General features: G+C 42.3%; 1 protein-coding gene across 2 annotated transcripts in view; it reads left to right on the top strand.

Annotated features, from left to right (window-relative positions):
• Positions 1-10,553, top strand: part of spen (spen family transcriptional repressor) — a 28,013-nt gene extending 17,460 nt beyond the window's left edge. For both annotated transcript variants that reach the window (XM_026155063.1, XM_026155064.1), the window contains exons 11-15: positions 1-7,292; positions 7,421-7,759; positions 7,847-8,041; positions 8,244-8,402; positions 8,525-10,553. The exon at positions 1-7,292 is cut by the window's left edge and continues 512 nt beyond it. In XM_026155063.1, coding sequence (XP_026010848.1) covers positions 1-7,292; positions 7,421-7,759; positions 7,847-8,041; positions 8,244-8,402; positions 8,525-8,656 — 8,117 coding nt within the window. In that variant the 3' untranslated portion in view covers positions 8,657-10,553. The remainder of the gene's footprint in view (positions 7,293-7,420; positions 7,760-7,846; positions 8,042-8,243; positions 8,403-8,524) is intronic.
• The last annotated feature ends 7,981 nt before the right edge of the window (positions 10,554-18,534 follow it).

Below are 18,534 nucleotides of genomic sequence, written 5' to 3'. Positions count from 1 at the left end.
ATAAAAGTGAAAAACTCGAGAAGGACAGAGTTTTTGAAATTGACAGTGGGAATGTGGTTGAAAAAGAAAAGAGGACTGGACGAAAAGAACGAGGAGACAAAGACAAAAGTGAAAAACAAAGGGTTAAGAAGCTTAAAATGGCGTCACCTATTATCCAGACATGTGAACCAGAACCTGAACTTGAAAGAGATGTTAGTCCTGAGTCTGTTCTGCGTAGTAAGGCCAGCAAAATCCAAAAAGAAAGCTCAAGTAAAGGGAGGTTAGACCTTCTGCCTTGTGTGGTGCAGTTAACACGAGTTAAAGAAAAAGAAGGAAAATTGATTGGTCATGTTGTCCAAGAAAAACAAATACAGAGGGGTGGGAGTGACAGTCCGAGACTGGCATCACCTCCAGCTGACCAGAGGAGTCCACCATTCCGCACAGAGCCATCAAAAATTGATATTGGTAAGCATGGGAAGGTTCCCAGAGACAAAAATATGCACAGTTCAGTGGAGGTCACTGACAAAGATGGTAAAATCAAAGCCAAAAAACATGGGAAATCTGAAATGGGATTTGACAGTGGCATTTCAGTGGATATTGACCGTCTAGCTGCAAGGAAAAGGCGTTTTGAAGACTCTGGTAAAGCTGATCGACAAAAGAGAACTAGTGAAGAGGACCTTGGTAGATCTGGACTTTATAAGCTGTGGAACAGTGCTAAGGAGACAGATTTGGATAAGAATCTTTTGATGAGAGGGATTCATAAAAAGGATCACCACAAAGAAAAATGTGTGCGAATGATTTCAGTTAATAGTCCAAAAGAAGGACAAGACAGTGATATCAACCCCGAAGGCCTTCCTCTGGAGCGGCACTCACAACTAGTGCAACTGGCTGAAGATTCTACAGATCAGTTAGACTCTCCCTACCTTAAAATGGATCTAGAGAGCTCAAAAAGGGAAAATACCTCAAGTTTTACAAAAATATCAGATGATAACGCTGTTGATTTGGACGAATTAAAAGAACAGAAACAAGTTATGCCTGAAAACGCACAAGGCAGAGCGAAATCCAGAGACTCTGATGGAGATGAACAATTTGTGCACATTGACCAGACTAATATTTGCACAAAACAAACGGAACACAGTCAACGGCTCAGATCCAAGCTAGGGGAGCCTGATAAGGGAGTCAAGTTTGACAACCAACTACATAGTGAGACTCGTGACTTTGAAAAGGATTATTTTGTTCAAGACTTTGAAAAATCAGTACCGGATGTGGCCAGTGATGATTTATTTTACTGTAAACGAAAGAAATTGGAGAATATTGACTTTGAAATACTCAAATTAAAAAGAGAGCGCAACTTTTCAAGTTCCCAAAAGTTCAATGAAGACATTTACACCATGTCATCATCAATAGGAGCTGCTCAGTCTTCTGAAAACGAGGAAGATGAAACAGCCCATGTCTGTTTGACAGGTACAAATAAAGAAAGAAAATCCTCTCCAACAGCAGGTGAGAAATTTTCACACACTGAGTCATTGAAAAACAGTTTGGACCTGATGCCTAGACATTTTCAGTCTTCTGACACTGAGCTACCAAAGCTTAACACGTCCTTGCTCGGATGTGATGAAGAGTTAATGCAGCACTGGGAAAGAGGAATAAAGCCTGATTCATTCAGAATGGAAATGGCATTCCAAAGTGATATTTCAAAGCATGAAAGCATTCGGAAGCGCCTTGGTCAGGATTTGGAACCTGGAGAAGTGCAGTCTGATTCCGATGATGATGGAGAAAACAAGTCCAAGTCAAATAGTTCCTTGTCCTACATCCTCAGGGATCGTGATAAGAGGATGACAGACCTGAAGCTTTCAGGCTCCTTGGAAAAGAATAAGTTTTACTCCTTTGCTTTGGATAAAACTATAACTCCTGATACAAAAGCACTCCTGGAAAGAGCCAAAACATTGTATTCTTCTAGGGAAGACAATTGGTCCTTTCTCCCTTCACGCTTTCCAGCCTCCCACAGGTGTTCAGATAAGGACAAGGTGGAACTAACACCTCGACCAATACCTTCTTGGTATATGAAAAAGAAAAAGATTCGTACTAACTCTGATGAAAAGCTGCATGACAAAAAGGAGGAACTTAAGCCACAGGACCAAGAGCGTCAGGAATTGTTTGCCTCTCGTTTCCTTCACAGCTCAATCTTTGAACAGGATTCCCGGCGTTTGCAGCATCTTGAACGTAAAGATCAAGATTTAGAAATTGGAAGTGGAAGGCCTTCGAACAAGCCAGTTGCTGCTGAAGCGGAGCCTGAATCTGCAGGAAGTGACATCCCACAAGAGCCAATAGTGCTTTTCCATAGTCGTTTTTTGGAGCTTCAGCAACAAAAAGACAAGGACCACCTTCCACCTGATACTGAGAAGGATTCATTAGTGCCAGACATAAAAAGAAATGAAGTTCAGAACTGTGATAATATCATACCTGATAAGGAACTGGAGCCAGTACAAAAGGCAGATGACAAATCAGCCAGCCCCTCATTAATCTCTACTGCCTTACCATTTGTTCCTTCCCCTAAAGAAATTTCACCACAAGAAAAGAAAGAAGTTTTAACTCCACCCTCAGATCAACCTGTGCCAGTTGTCAAAGAAGAAAAAGTAGAGCCAATCCTTGAGGTTTCGCAACCTCACTCTGTCGCCGTGGAAGACTTCAAACCTGTTGCTGTTAAGCTAAACAGATCCCCTTCACTTACTCTTTCAGAACCAGAAAATGAAACTGAAACAAAACCAGAGTTAAAAGAACTGAAGGTAGAATGTGGTGATAGTAAAACAGCGGAACATACTCCCATTGTGGAAGATAAACCTCCAACTCCTGGTGGTTCCCTGGGTGGTTTTGAAAGAGAGACTACAGAAATCACTTACTCTGACTGCCCAAAGATGGAAGAAAAACCTGAAACTATGAAGTCAGAACCTGAAACTGAAAATCAAGAATCAAAAGACTTTGAGGAATCTCAGAAAACCGAAACCGATGGTGAGGTGTGCATGCCAGAACTAGAGGCTGAAATAAAACCGTTACCAAATCGCAGACAACCCAAGAGTAAAAGGGCAAAACCGCTGTCAGTATTACGAACTACACAACCTTCCCAAATTGCTGCCACTGAAAAACCTGCAACACGTAAGAGTGAACGGATTGACCGAGAGAAACTCAAAAGGGCTTCATCTCCTCGTGCAGAAGCACCAAAGACATCAGTTGACTCTAAAACAACATCCAAGTCACCAATACATGCATCAGACTCTGAACAAAACATCGAGTCAAGTTTGATCCATGGGAGAACACGTCGGCGAAACGTAAGGTCAGTCTACGCCACACTACATGAAGACGACCAAGCTGGCAAAGAGGTAGTTGAGTCACCACGCTGCATGCGCAAACGTGGTGCTGATAAAGAACCAATACAGCAAGATGTTCAAATTTCTACCAATACTAGACGTGGACGCCCACCTAAAAGAGGCATCAAACGAGGAGAAGATGTTTCACCAGTAAAGGTTGATCAGAAGAAACTGATGGAAGAAGACACTGAGGCGTCATGTACAGTAGATGTTGTGAAAGCCTCTGAGGGCTGGCGTTCACCCCGCACCCAGAAGCAGCAGCAAACACCTCAGACTCCATCTCCTCCAACTAACAAGAAAGGAAGTAGAGCAGACAAACTGTCTGGGAGCACGACAGAGCTAGCTGAACAAGATGATATGGCAAGTCAAAACGAGCCAGAGCTTAAGCCTAAAACTGAACCGCTTGGCAAGTTATCAGAAAGGGTGGAAAATCCAAACTCAACAGTGCACAAAAAAGAAAAGGAATTAAAAGATGGTGGAAAGAAATCTGGTGATGTCGATGATGAAAAGCTAGACATTGGCCCCTTAGAGAGGAGACAGCAGCCTGAAAAGAGTGCAAAAGTTAAAACACCAAGGTTAAAACGTAACACCAAACAGATAGCTGAAGACAAATCACACAGTTTAAAAAATCTCGAGATCCGTGTTAGTGTTGATGATGTAAAAGGTTTACTCCGTTCAGAGGATGATGAGCTTGAGACCTTTGAAGCTCCAGCTATTACAAAAACTAAGACAGCACTACAAGATAATGAAGGAATAAAAACAATAGACCAAATTCCAAAAGATTCAAAAGAGCTCGCTGCACAGGATAAGGAAGACTCAGAATCAGAACTTCCAGCTGATCCAGCTGCTGCATTATTAGCACGACAGATGGAATTAGAGCAGGCAGTCGAAAATATTGCTAAGCTTACAGTGGAGCAGCCTTCTCGACCATATAAAGAGCCACCTTCAGAGCAAACTACGATATTGCCTCCTGTTGCAGTGGAACCAGAGAGTGAAGTTGAGGAGGAGAAGCGAGCTAATCCTGCTAGTGAAACTGAACTTGCAGCTGCTATTGATTCAATTACAGCAGAAGAAACATGTGTAGATGCAGAAAGCTTCACATCTCCTCCCACTTACACTGCTCTTATTCCCACCCCTGAATCCTTGATATCCTCCTCCTCCAATGAGATTATGGAACCTGAAACACACATGGTGATCAACAATATTCTTGCCGGGGATTTAGATGATGGTCCTGTGACACCAAGCTCAAATCGGCCAGGGGCAGAATCTAAGGCAGCTGAAGATCCCATTTTACTTGAAACACCCAGGAAAACCGGAAAAGTTAGAGCCAAAACCCCGAAAAAGCCAAGAAGTCGTAAAGGGGCAGGTAACAGAAAAGGGGATGCTGCTGAAGAGGTTTCTCAGTCAGAGTCCACTCCAGTCAAGTTACCTGAATCAATCCCAGAAGACCCAGAAACCAATAATTCAAAAGCAGTCACTGTTACAGCTGCGGCCACTTCAGCAGCCTCTGTAGTCACTGCTGTTGCTACTTGTAGGCGTGACTTAACAAGTGCCATAACGGTCGACACACCCAAAGAGGCAGAACAGCCCGAGGTTGAACAGCCTGTGCCTAAAGAATCTGCTTTTCATTCTGGCACGAACAGTATCTCCAGTGTTAAAAAGCACCCCCAAGCAGCAGAGCCATGTACTCCTACATTTACCCCTGCTCCTGCTTGCACACAACCTGTATCCCAGTTAAGTGTACCTCTGTTGCGGCCTGCCAAAGTGCCACTTTCACCTGACTGGCCTCAGAGATCTGAAGAAAGCAGAATCTATGTTGCCCCTTCAAGTCATGTAAAAGTGGTAACTCCTTCAATGCAAGCATCAGCTGCACTTGGAACCCCTGCAGCAAATCCTCCAATGCCTCCAGACACCAAGGCCTCTGACATTGACCCCAGTTCAAGCACGTTAAGAAAAATTCTGATGGAACCTAAATATGTGTCTGCGTCAAATAGCAATTCTATACCTACCACTATAGTCACACCAGCACTGTCAGAGCCTTCACGGATGTCAGAGAATGAAAATCCCTCTGATGCAGTGGGTTCAAGACAGTTACATTCTGAAGAGAGGCCACCATTACCTCCCCAGCCCATGCATCATAAACCATCTCCACTGACAGAGTCACAGCAGAACTGTGGAGAGAAAAACCAGCATACAATTATTTCTCCTGCTACCTCAGTAATAAGTCGAATTCCAATGCCTTACGATACAGAAGAAACTCCACGTATTTCATTAAGCAACCGAAGCATTGGCCTAACCATTCCCAAGCAAAAATTCAGATCAAACTCCAATGAGAACAGCCGATGCCTTGCTATGGATATAGTAGAAGATGGGACAAGAGGACGCTCTGTTGTCGAAAGCACTCCATACATTACTGGTTCCAGTCCTGGCCTACGGGTCAATACATCTGAGGGTGTTGTCGTACTCAGTTATTCAGGTCAGAAAACCGAAGGACCTCACAGGATGAGAGCCAAAATTAGTCAGATTCCTCAAGCCAGTGCTGGTGATATAGAGTTTCAGCAATCTGTTTCCAAATCTCAATTAAAACAAGACCCAGTCATCTCATCATCCCAGTCACCTACTCCCAAAGCAGCCCCAACTCCTTCTGGTTATGGTCACACAGGAGTCCTTTTAGCCGGCCAGTCGTATAACTCTCAACCTGTTATTTCTAGTACCAAGCAGGAGAGTTTTGGATCTGACAAATCTGAGACTCCATATCACACAGCCCCCCAAGGCAGTGTAGTAAAGATGTTCCAGCAACCAGTTAGTTCTTCTCAAGTCTTAATGTACAACCCACCTGTGATACAACAACAGCATGGCAAGAGAGGACTAGGGTCAGAGCCTCTGTCGAAAAAGATGGACCCTGGCAAAGCTGCGCAGCAGTCTAATCTCAGCCCAGTCACACACCACCCATCACTTTCTGGAACCCGCATGAGCCCCAGCCCTGGCATTGTAAATGATCGCTCAGCTCTGCACCTTAAGCAAGAACCACAGTCTCCACGAACAGCTGTTCACTCTCCTTCACCTTTTGTCAAAGCCTGTCCTCCAAGCAGTTCTCCTATCGGCACATCTGTTGTTCTGACTCATGGCATGCCACCAATGCCTAGCTATCATTCTGCGATGCATCACTCGCACTCAGAACAGTCCTCTGTCATAATTCAACCTCACAGTGTCACTCAGTCAATGGCTCATGATGCCAGGATGAACACCCCACCGATGCCTGGGATAAATTATGGAAGACGAGGTGATTCGCTGTCTGCGCCGCTTCCGGGGTCTCAACAGCGCTCAAACCCACAACAGCAAAATGTCATTCGAGATATGGTTCTGCACTGTCATTCAAGTCCCCAAGGTTCAGTATCAAGTGGTGGTGGTGGCAACAGTGCAAGTGAAGAAGAGCCTAGACACTTTAACCAAGCACTCAGTAGACCTTCAGTTCCCCAGCTGCAGTCAGATGTAATGATGATTCACAGTGATCACAGAGGACTTCACCCAAACATACGCATGGAGCAGTACAGAGACATGCACCAGCGCATCCTCATGCACCAGCAACGGGGTGAACAGGCTGCTGTAGAGGCAAGACAGTCACGCAGAGACTCGGAGACTGGAACAGCATCTTCAGGCAATATCTCTGGACCTTCAAAGAGTCCTATTTCGGGGAAGAGCATTGACCTTTCTGCAAAGGAACCTCTCAAACCACTCGAAGGAAAGCTTATCCATCCAAACTCCAGTGAAAGCAGAATCCGAGGAGTCCATGCATCTAGTCCTGTCATGGTGTCGCCTCACCCTCATGGGGTTCACCTAATGCATCCAGGTGGTGCAGGCTCCTTTCCAGTTTACAGGGACATTCGAGGCTTCTCATCCCAGTTTTCACCACACAACCTGACTAACCAAGGTGTTACATCTTCACAGGTGAGTTAAGATGCTTTAATGATTACATTTGTGCAAATAATACTACTACTATACATTTTCAACTTAACAAGCACATTTAAACATATACATAAAATGTATGATGTCTCTTGCTGGGTTCGGACTATCAGGTACCTCCAGATACTGAACTGGGTAACCGTGGTAAAATGTCTCAGTCCCATGGGTGTGGAAGTGATTCCAAGTCTGAGACCTCCCACCTTCGCCATGCTACCTCTTCGGACCTCTCACACATTTCCCGAATACAGGGGGATACAGTCTCACCCTCATACCAGTCTCCCATGATGTCCCCTATGGGTCTTACACACAAGTCAGATCTATCTCTTCAGAAAGGCCCTCCAGCCTTCCTGTCTACTTCAGCAGTGCCCTCTTCGACTTCAGTAAAGCCACGGCCGGATGCCAAACTGGAACATTCAGGACATCATTCCGTTGACATGGTGCAGCTATTGACGGTAAGAAGAATGACAGACCAGCTCTTTGGTGACGTGTAGAATTTATTTTCAGGGAAAATAAAGACGTTTTTTCTTTTCTTCATGCAGAAGTATCCTATCGTATGGCAAGGCCTGTTGGCATTGAAAAACGACCAGGCTGCTGTCCAGTTACATTTTGTTTCCGGCAACAACATGCTGGCCCAGCGCTCCCTTCCACCCCCAGAGGGAGGTCCTCTTCTCCGTATTGTTCAAAGGATGAGGCTCGAGGCTTCCCAGCTGGACAGTGTGGCACGCAGAATGACTGTAAGTATTTGATTTCTGCTACCTTTGAACAGCAGGTTCTAAAATTTGGTTGAATATAGCTTTAATCAGGACCCTGACTTTGAAGAACTGACTAAAACGATGGATCTATGAATTAATTAAGCAATAACGTAAGAGAGTGCCATTATCTTTGTTTATATACATATATATACATTTTAAGATTAAAACTTGATATGTGTGGCAGGTGGAAAATGACTACTGTTTGTTACTGGCTCTACCCTGTGGTCGAGACCAAGAAGATGTCCTTGGTCAAACCCAAGCCTTGAAAAGTGGCTTCATCACATACCTGCAAGCTAAACAGGCAGCTGGCATCATCAATGTGCCCAACCCTGGCTCTACTCAGGTTTGACTTTAGGCATTTTATGTTTTTATATTTTCACATTTTACTGTGTTGTAAGACAGCTAAGATGTTGAAGATGTTGCTCCTTCTCTCATCATGTTATTTTTTCTTCTTTGGGTTTACAGCCAGCTTATGTGGTTCAGATTTTTCCACCATGTAAATTCTCCGAGAGCCACTTGTCACGTCTGGCCCCGGACCTTCTCAACAGCATATCCAGCATTTCCCCTCACCTCATGATTGTCATCGCCTCTGTTTAATTACCTCCATTTTTTTTCCTGAACTAAGCCAACACCAGCCCTTTTGGACTCATCCAGTTTGTTGGAAGCTGGAATTGCCTCATATTTTTATGAGTTGGACTTCTTTTTACGAAAAAAACAAAACAACCTAATTTAGCATGAACTCACCTTTTCTCCTTCACTTCACCAAGTCCTTAAGTCACCCAGTGATGTTGAATTCCAAAAACTATACCTTTCTGAAAAGGATATGAAGGGTTGAGGGGGATTTTATTTTTGGATGAGGCTTTGCTCATTTCATTCTTGCCATTTTTGGAGGTGTTGTGCATAGCCTTTTTTCTTATTCATAGCATTCATTAAGCTGTGGATGGATACCTTCGTATGGGATATTTTTTATCTTCATAAAAGTGATTGTGATTTTTTTTAAGACTATGTCAGAAGTCATTGCACTATGTTGAAGAAATTGTGAACTTTGTACAGATTTGAGTATAAAATGATACATGTTATGGACTAATTCTTGTGATCACATCAGTCATGCTTGTGCAAGATAAAAGAAAATCATTGCCTGGAAAAACGATCAATCAAGATCAGTCATACATGCTTTTGCTTATTCACCATCAGCAAATTTCTACTTAATTTCTGGACTCAACTCTCCATCCCAAAGTGTTCCCTGCCCCAGGAACTCGTAAGGGGACGATTAGAGTTGTACAGTTTACACTCAATGCCTCAACAGGGGACTATATAAAGAATATTTAATTAGTTTATTTTTGTTTGCATCTTCTTTAAGCCTAAAGGTATTGTTGACAATTGTGAAACTGTAAATATTATAAATATTTAAAGACTGAAGCAATGTGGAGAGACCAAGTGAATATTTTACAAGACAGATCATCAGATCTTTCTTTGGACCGGGGCAGGGATGGGGAACAGCGGGGGAGGATCTGTACAAGATTACCGATTGATATTTGCCCCCAAAAAAACAACAACAACAAAAAAAACTTGATTTTGTGCCAAAACATTTTTTTGCTAATACTCAACACGCGCAATGTATCTAAAACATTTGATCAGAACATATTTTCATATGTGACTTTGTATTTTGTCATCCGGAGGGCAGATTTGATTCCTTTTTTTGTATTGTTCATAAACCTTTCTCTGTTATTACAGTGCTTTTACATGATGGAACTCTGTGTTCATTTCAAAAGGACCATTGTACTGTAGGGTTTGCAATTCTGCTCCTATTCCTGTTTTTATTCTCCCCCCATGTGGTCCTGTACTGCCCCCTGCTGTCTGAAAAACAACTCTCTTACTTATTAGGCACTGCATCTTGAGGTCATTTATCCACGACTTCATAGCAGATATGCATGCTTTTATTTTTCAAATTCTAAAAAGCTAAAGTAGGATCATAAAGGCAAAGAATGTGACTTAAACTTGACATCAAGCCGCTAATGGATGTGTTAATCATCTGTCTCCACCCCTCCCCTTAATTGTGTCCTTGAGCCAAGCTGTAAATACTGATCTCCTTAATCTGTGCTCTCGTGTATTTTTCTCTCCCCCCCCCCTTATAACTGTCTTTCTTCAGGGTCTTTCTTTTTGTTTTGTGCAACAAAACAACGCAGTCTGAAAGAGACGGGAGAGGAGGTGAACCGATGCTGAAAGTAAAAACCATGCTTGTCAGTTTTGTGTTGTAAATATTTCTATGACTGCAAGCTGAGTACTCTCATGGTTATGTTGAAGGCACTTATAATTTTTGATAAACAAATGAAAAGAAAAAAAAAACTTCAAACAGCGATTAATATGAAAACTGTCTTTTGATCAACCTTCATTTTGAGTGTATTTTGCTGTTCCTCCATGAGGACATTTTAAACTGTAAAATAAATGGTTGTTTAACTTACTTCTGAAGATCATTAAATGGTCCGTAACTCTGTTTTTCTTCTTCTCCTTTTGTGATTTGTGAATCTGAAGGTACAGGTGAAGAAGGATTTCACCAGAGACCTTCAGTGCTTTAAACCTCAGCTTTAATGCTTCTCTAACATGTTGCAAAAGCTGCAAATGATTCAGCAATTAAAATGGTTAACAAGAGCGGTCTTACCTTGGATACCTTTGCATCTAGACTATTTCTTAATGTTCTTCCAGTATTCTTTCAATTTAGAATTTATTGATGAAAATATGACACAAAACGTACAATATTGTCTCTCCAGCAATGCAAAGACTCCAGATCTGAATGAACTGGATGAAGTTAGGCCAAACTCTAGTGAAAGTTTTCACATTTTGGATCAATCCTGCCACCAAACGGAAAAACCAGTCACAATTTTCTGGGCAGAGGTAGAAATACTTTACCTGGCATCCATCCATCAATCCGTCTTCTTGATGGGCATGTATACTCCAGACAGAAAGGTGGATTCAAGCCCAAACCGCTGCCCCAGCATGCTGGCTTACTCATTATTACAGTTGTTGCTGCGATGTTTACAGTGGTCAGAAGATGTCACTATAACACTAAACTACAAGGCTTATTTTCAAGCCATGGTACGCTTTGGGAGTGTGAATCAGACAACCACAGAAGGCAGTTGCAACATAAACCTACCCTGCAAGTATGAGTTTTCCTTCACATGACAGTACCTGTCCTGGAGCTTAGGTTTTCTACAGTGTTTGAATTAGAAACTGTCAAAGAAATACGTCCACCTAGGGAAGCAGAAGATCTTTGCTGAGACCTAAACAAAGACTTCATTGCAAATTGGTTGTATTTTCATGTATTTATTTATTCTAAAACTTGTGCATATAAACGTTTCTGTCTGTCTTGCTGGGGGAAAAATTCTAAACACAGGATCACTGTATTACTGCCGTAATGGATAAGGAGGATACAATCAGGTCAGCTCCTCCTGCATTATGATAACACACAGATGTTGACAGAAGCTGACAAGCTCCGTCACAGTTAACAGAAAAGAAATTGTATCAAATAAATAGGAGTGCTGGCATCTTTTAGACTCTTAGGCTGTTCTGTTGGGCAATGCGGTCAGGGAGGATCTCGATCTGTGCCAAATTCCAGGCAGGGTGATAAAGACCTATCTTCACTGACAGGCATAACAAGGAGTCCTGCAACCACTAAGCCTTGATTTCAACATACAGCGCGATATTGTATGAAGACATATAAAACACCGAGTGAGCCTCAATCCACAGAAGAACTATTAAAATTTGTCAGATATGCACAGAATCACACATCCGTGATAAAAGCAAAGGGCACTCACACCAAATAAGATTTTAATTTTGTTATTTTTTTGTTTTTATATTTACTGCAATTTACATAAAGTTATTTCAAACATGCGCCTGCACTGTTGTTGAATCAATCTCATTGCCTATAAATTCTGTCCAAACGTGAGTGCGGCAGAGTCTGAAAACCTCTTTGTGGCTCCGTCTTTAGAGCAGTGCTCAAGTGGATATGGAGCAAGACAAATGAGCACCATGGCTGTCAAAGCTGCAGTTACAGACTCATCCCTGAGGCAGGCAGCTCTATGGTTTTGGAGGAATTTTAAGACTGTGGCTGGAACATCAGGGTTTCCGGCTGCACCCGTCCAATTCGGGTGTATGCTAGTTGACAAATTCCCCAGAGGGAGGCCTGTGGGGATTTAGAGACGATTGGATTACTATTTGAGAAAGTTTGGTGGTTGGGGCTGTATTATCTCTCATTAATTTTGGAAGTACTCCTTAGGCAGGGAAGAAAATACATTCAAACACATGCAGGCGGTGATTTGATCAATATTAAATACAGTTTTTCATCAAGTGTAATGCATCACCTCAGTGCTTCTCGAAAAAAAAGGACAACAGCTGCTGAGAAGGGTAAAGGGCTCATACCCGAGCTTCACTCATTTTCTCCCTCCTGTCGTTATGCCTACAGTAGAAAGGACCAGAAAGAGGTGAGGCATAAGTGATTTAGTGGCCTGACAGGCCAAGACTTGGAATGTTAATTGACACCCTGTTCGCAGCGTGAGAAGAAGCAGGTCAGACATGACAGAGGAACACCAAGACAAGAAAGACTTCCGCTGATGCTCTCCACACACCCTCCTCCTTCACAATCGTGGTGCTTCTAAGATTACACACTTTGCCTTTGAGCGTTAGAGCAAAGTGCGTGCTTTTGTCCTTAAAGCGGGCCTTGTTCATATTTTAGAGCTGGTTTCCTCTTGAATACATTTCCACAGGATGACATTTTGAAAGTTCAGCTTTTGCCAGAAAATGAGAAGAATGTTGGAAATTTAGAGGTTCTTTTTTCAGAGACCGATAAGTGCTTGTTTTCTGGTTTGTGTCCTTTGCACAATGAGCTCCATGCATTCCACCATGTGGCTGTGAGACAATTTGTCCTTTCATGAGAGCGTAGAAAGGATACAGAGGAAAAAAATCATTTGCTTTGATTACTTTCTTGCACCTTTTAAAACCATTTGGGTGAAAAGAATTCTTAGTGCATTGCTTCCATCATGGGGACCTAAACCACCAGCCACTGCAACAAGGTTAGCGGTTAGTGCAACTGAAGTTTACTGTGGGATACATCAGCAGTGATGATTTAGTTTTAGTTCAGTTTCTTAAGACGCCCATTAACTATTCTTCCTGGTGTCATAAATCTTTATTTTTAGACAGTGCACTAAAAAACATATGCACACACACAAAATCCAACTGTGATCAAAAGTCAGACCAAATAAACATTTTAAAGGTTTTCTAAACCCAGTTTTATTGCTTTCTTGCATTAGCTGTATTGCCAGTGAATAGCTGTGTATAAAACTGTTCTTTTAATTTAATTGGTTCTTGATATGGTTGATAAAAAATGTTCTCCTGTAGCCTGTCTGTTAAGCTATTAATGTCCATCTGCACATAAATGCGCCTTTTGATGCAAAATGATTGAAACTGCTGCAAGAATAATGCTTGTAATAAACACAACTAAAGAAAGTAATCTATTTTTGCAGTTAACCTAATAAGACAATTATGCATTGTTACAATATTTGTAACCCACGCTCAAAAACTGTTTTGACAAGGACACTGTAACCACCATGCTTTTGATTAAGGATCTAATGATAACACATAAGAACTCATTTAAGTTCTTCTTTAGCTTCTTTTTGAACTGAAGCCTGAAATGTGTCCAAGGCGCAGACCTGTTGTGGAGTGGATAAAGGCACTCCTGTCGTCAGCTTGGTGCTTCTCACCAGATCTCATCATGTCAGATCTACAGAGTCCGGTGTCATTATTCAGGTCATGATGAGCCAGGTAGTAATAAAGGTTACACAGGGATTACTTGTGAGCCAGCAAGTAATCCCTGTGTAACCTCTGTTGCCTCAGAGTGTTCTAAATGTCCCATACAGAAAACAATACTGAAACAGCCACTCACAGAAAGTGAACATGACTGATTTCCCTGTTAGGCTGATAAGGTACAGTAATACATGTGTTTGTTTATTATCCATGCATGGAAAAAACATTATCAAGGGGAATATGCGAGATATAAACACTGACGGGCACATATATTGTGATCTCTCCGCTTTACAATGCACAAGAGTCAGAAATGGATTAAGTGACTTACAGGGTCACAGTACACATTAGGTGTGGACAGGCTGCAGTGGAGTTATAAAGGCCTCACCCTGGTGACTCAAGCCTCATAAACGCAGCACCTTCCCCTGACATTGTGGCTCGGTGGCCTACTTGCAGTTCAATGTCTGTATCAGATGTGATGCATACATTTTCATATTATGTTTCTCACTTTGAATGCCTGCTAATGTAATGAAAAGTATGCAATGCTGATAAACACATAACATTGACATGAAAATCAGAGTTCCAAGTGTTTATGTCTTTTACATTTCACGCATTCAAATGATATATTTGGCACCTGATCTGAAATGCGGTCTTTGTCTTGATGGTCTGGAAATAATTCAGATTTCTGTAACGCTTTTTATACAACTCGACAAATGTTTTATTACTAGCGTTACTAATCTGTAAGAGTCAAAACATGGTTACTAGTACATTATCAGTCTAGGAATTTATTCAGTGAACTTCCAGAGAGTCACGCTGTGGAGTTCTTTAAAGGGTTGCGTGATGAGAATTGGCAGAATATTCAGGAGAGTGCGTCATTCATGGGACAAATCAGCTCAACAGTAAAAACAAAGTGCTTATCTTATATCTTGTTTAAAAATAAGTCATGTCAGAGGAGGCAACGCTCTACATCATGCTGAGTGAAAGAACTCAAATGTTCACACTCTGTTTCTGATATCAGAGTTTTATCATGCAAGCATGTGTTTCCCGTTTTATTTTTAAAGTCCTTCGTTTTCGTGAAATTCCACTTCCTGGTCTCGTCTCCAGCTTTGCTGCCCATTCTCCCACCTCCTGCCAGCCCTGTGCCTCCTCCTGCCCCTGGCGTCTGCCACTGTCAGCCCCTTGCACTCCTCAGTTCTCCTCGGGCCTTTGCCATGTTGTCTTTGGCTTCCTTGTGTGTTCAAAGCTTTCTTGTGCGGGGGAATAAAAACCTTAAATTCTGAAGAATCATTATATATCCAGTGTCTGCATATAAATACTTTTGAGAAACATTGCAACATGTTTCAATGGTACTTCAAAACTAACCAGTCCTAGGGTTCCAAAGGTTCTGCAAAACTTACTGCGTTTACAGTACTTTTAGTTTTCTGAAGGTTCTTAGATGTTGGTGCAAGAAACTAAAAAGGCTGGTCCCATAAAAGTCCCTGTGACATCATTAATGGTTCTCTAAATGTGGTAAAAACATACTGTAGAGACTAGTGTAGTGTAGAGGGAACATCCTGACTAAAAGTCCTCTGAATGTCCACCAAATAACAACCTACCACTACCTGGAACTTGGGTGGCTGTAGCTCAGGTGGCAGAGCAGGTCAGCCACTAATCAGAAGATTGGTGGTTCGATCCCGCGCTGCCTCCTGGCTGCATGCTAAATATCCTTGGGCAAGATACTAACCCCATGTTTGCCTACTGGTGGTGGTCAGAGGGCCCGGTGGCGCCAGTGTCCGGCAGCCTCGCCTCTGTCAGTGCGCCCCAGGGCAGTTGTGGCTACAACGTAGCTTGCCATTGCCAGTGTGTGAATGGGTGAATGACTGAATGTAGTGTAAAGCGCTTTGGAGTCCTTAGGGACTGAGTAAAGCGCTATACAAATGCAGGCCATTTACCTGGATGCCTGAGAACCTACACAGACACTTGTGAAATGTCACCTACATTCAGCAGCCACTTTGTTAGGTACACATGTTTAACTGACAATGCAGTTACTTGGCAACAACTCAATGCATTCAGGCATCTAGACATGATCAAGATGATCTGATGAAATTTAAACCGAGCATCAGAATGACAAATAAAGGTGATTAAAGTGACTTTGAATGTGGCATGGTTGTTGGGTTCTGAGTATTTCAGAAACTGCTCAACTTCTCGGCTCTTTGTGCACAATTATATCTAGAGTTTACAGAGAATTGTCAAAGAAAGAAAATATCGTGTCGGTTCTCTGGGTAAAAACTTCCTCGTTGATGCCAGAGATCAAAGGTGAATTCTCTTCTGCTTATTCTTATTGAGGTCATGGGGGGTGGAGCATATCCCAGCTACAGTAGGAGGAGAGATGGGGTCTGATGCAGGGCTAACACAAAGACACAGATGACCATTCGCACTCACATTCACACCTATAGGCAAATTTAGAATCACCAAACGAGCACGGGGAGAACATGCGAACTCTACACAGAAAGGACCCGGCCAGATGGTGGCTTTGCTTGCACCCTTGCTGTGAGGCAACAGTTCTAACCACCATGCTACTGCGCTGCCCTTTAGCATTCAGTTTTATTTACATAGCGCCAGTTCACAGCAACAGTCATCTAAATGTACTTTATATTGTAAGGTAGAGACCCTACAGTCTTACAAAGAAACCCTAACTATCAGTCATACCTATGAGAAAGCTGATAGGAAGGCCACTTTAACTCAAATAATCACTCGTTATAACCAAAGTATACAGGAAAATGGTTGAAACCTTGAAGCATATGGGCTACAGCAGCAGAAAAACCTGTCAGCTAAAAACAGAAACTGAGGTCACAGTTTACACAGGAACTCACCAAAATTACACAATAAAAGATCAGAAAAACTTTGCCTGGTCTGATGCGTCTTAGTTTCTCTGCTGTGACATCTTCTGATGGCTGCTTCCAGCAGGATAACACGCCACGTAACAAAACCCAAATCATCTTGAACAAGACCATGATGTCACTGCCAACAGATCTCAATCCGACCTGGTACTAACAAGGTGAATCTAATACAGTTGGTACTGAGGGTAGATCTCATTAAACACTGACAGTGCTGCACACGTGACCAGGTTATCGCCTTTGAGTCAGCCAAATGAGGGTCTTCAAAACTATCGGGAGCTCTTTAACCAAAGCCAAGTGACATTAAAAAATGTTAAAAAGTAACATTGTTAGTGCCAGAAGGATTGCTGGCAAACTAAAGAGTTTAAAAAGAAAAGTTGGACTTTCATCCAAATGCACCAGTGTGTTCATATGCTTCACCAGTAAATTTCAAAATAAAGCAAACACTACACATGTAGCGTAAGCATAAAACATGTCAAGTCACTACGAGTTACCACTGCATCAGAATTAGCAGGCAGTAAATATAGTACTACGGTCCATATAGTTACAGTGTGTGTGTTGTTCCATTCCTTCTCCAAAGCGGTAGAGTCTGAGTCGTGATCTGGCCCCAGGGAGATGTGAAGCCGATTTGTGGTTGTTTCACTTTTCAGGGAAAATAAAAGACGGGCTTGTGTGTTGCTGACTTTTTTTCCAGCCTCCATCTATTCTGAACTTAACCACTCTCCGCCTCCAGAACCCAGTCTGTCAGCCACTGTGATTAAGTGTGAGAGACTCGAGATTATGCCTCAGGCATTCGAGTGGCAAAAGTGGACGCAGGTCACATGAGGCGAGCGTATAGTTTGTATACTGTGTATGCAGGTCTGACTCACTTTCAAATACAGTTGGTTTCCAGGGAGGGACAACAATAAGCTTTTATGCCATCCTGGATGTGCTGATTGTTTGCCTGCTTAACGTTGAGCACACTCTCAGTGAAAATGACAAGGTTTGGGATTTTTTTAAGACTGGAAAATACAAAAGTATAATTAAGGAAGAGATAAAGCACAAAGGAAGCCATTTAACTGTCAGGATTCCTCAGCAGCTTTTCCCCCTCTCACTCTCTCGCTCCCATTGTGTGTCTGTGTGTTTGTTGGTGAGCTAATTGTTGCTGCATAACTGGCTTGTGAATCTCCGCTGCTAAGCATCCAGGATACTAACAAGTTATAAGCTGTTTATAGGAATATTACTGCCGCCCTCAAACCTCAACCATGTTATGATTTATAGAAAGCTGTGGTCTCACCAGAGATTTAGGCAATTACCAAAGTCTAGTTTCATACAGATTTATGTCTTGGAGAGAGTCTCTGGAGCCTTTTAAGTTGTATAAACTGGAACGCTGCAACTCTGATAATAATACTTAGCCATTTGGCGCTCTTAGAAGGAGCAGAAGAAAGTAAGTCAGTTTCTCATTTGTTCGGCGAGCCTCTTCCAATTTCACCCAAAACTTTTCAAGCAAAGAACGACCCTTTCATGGCTTGAAGTGAAAAACAGTGCTACCTAAACTCTGAGACGTTTAAGGGTGCTACTAATTATCTCCAGATGATGTCTTCATAACATCCTTGACGAGCATACTCCCCCAATGTCCTATTAAAGGGCAAAACACATGGCATATACTCATCGACGAGTGCCACTGTTCTGCTCGTTCTTATCATGATCAGGATTCGTCCTTGGATGCAGTTATTTTGTATCATAGTCAACAAGATGCCTCTCTTTCTATTTCCTTAAAGGGACAGCTTCTTCTTCTATTAGCTGCTTCTTTAAGGATCATCTACC

This window comes from Astatotilapia calliptera, chromosome 20 (assembly GCF_900246225.1).
Source record: "Astatotilapia calliptera chromosome 20, fAstCal1.2, whole genome shotgun sequence".
In the NCBI taxonomy this organism is placed as follows: Eukaryota; Metazoa; Chordata; class Actinopteri; order Cichliformes; family Cichlidae; genus Astatotilapia; species Astatotilapia calliptera.
This window is presented reverse-complemented; position numbering and strand designations above follow the sequence as displayed.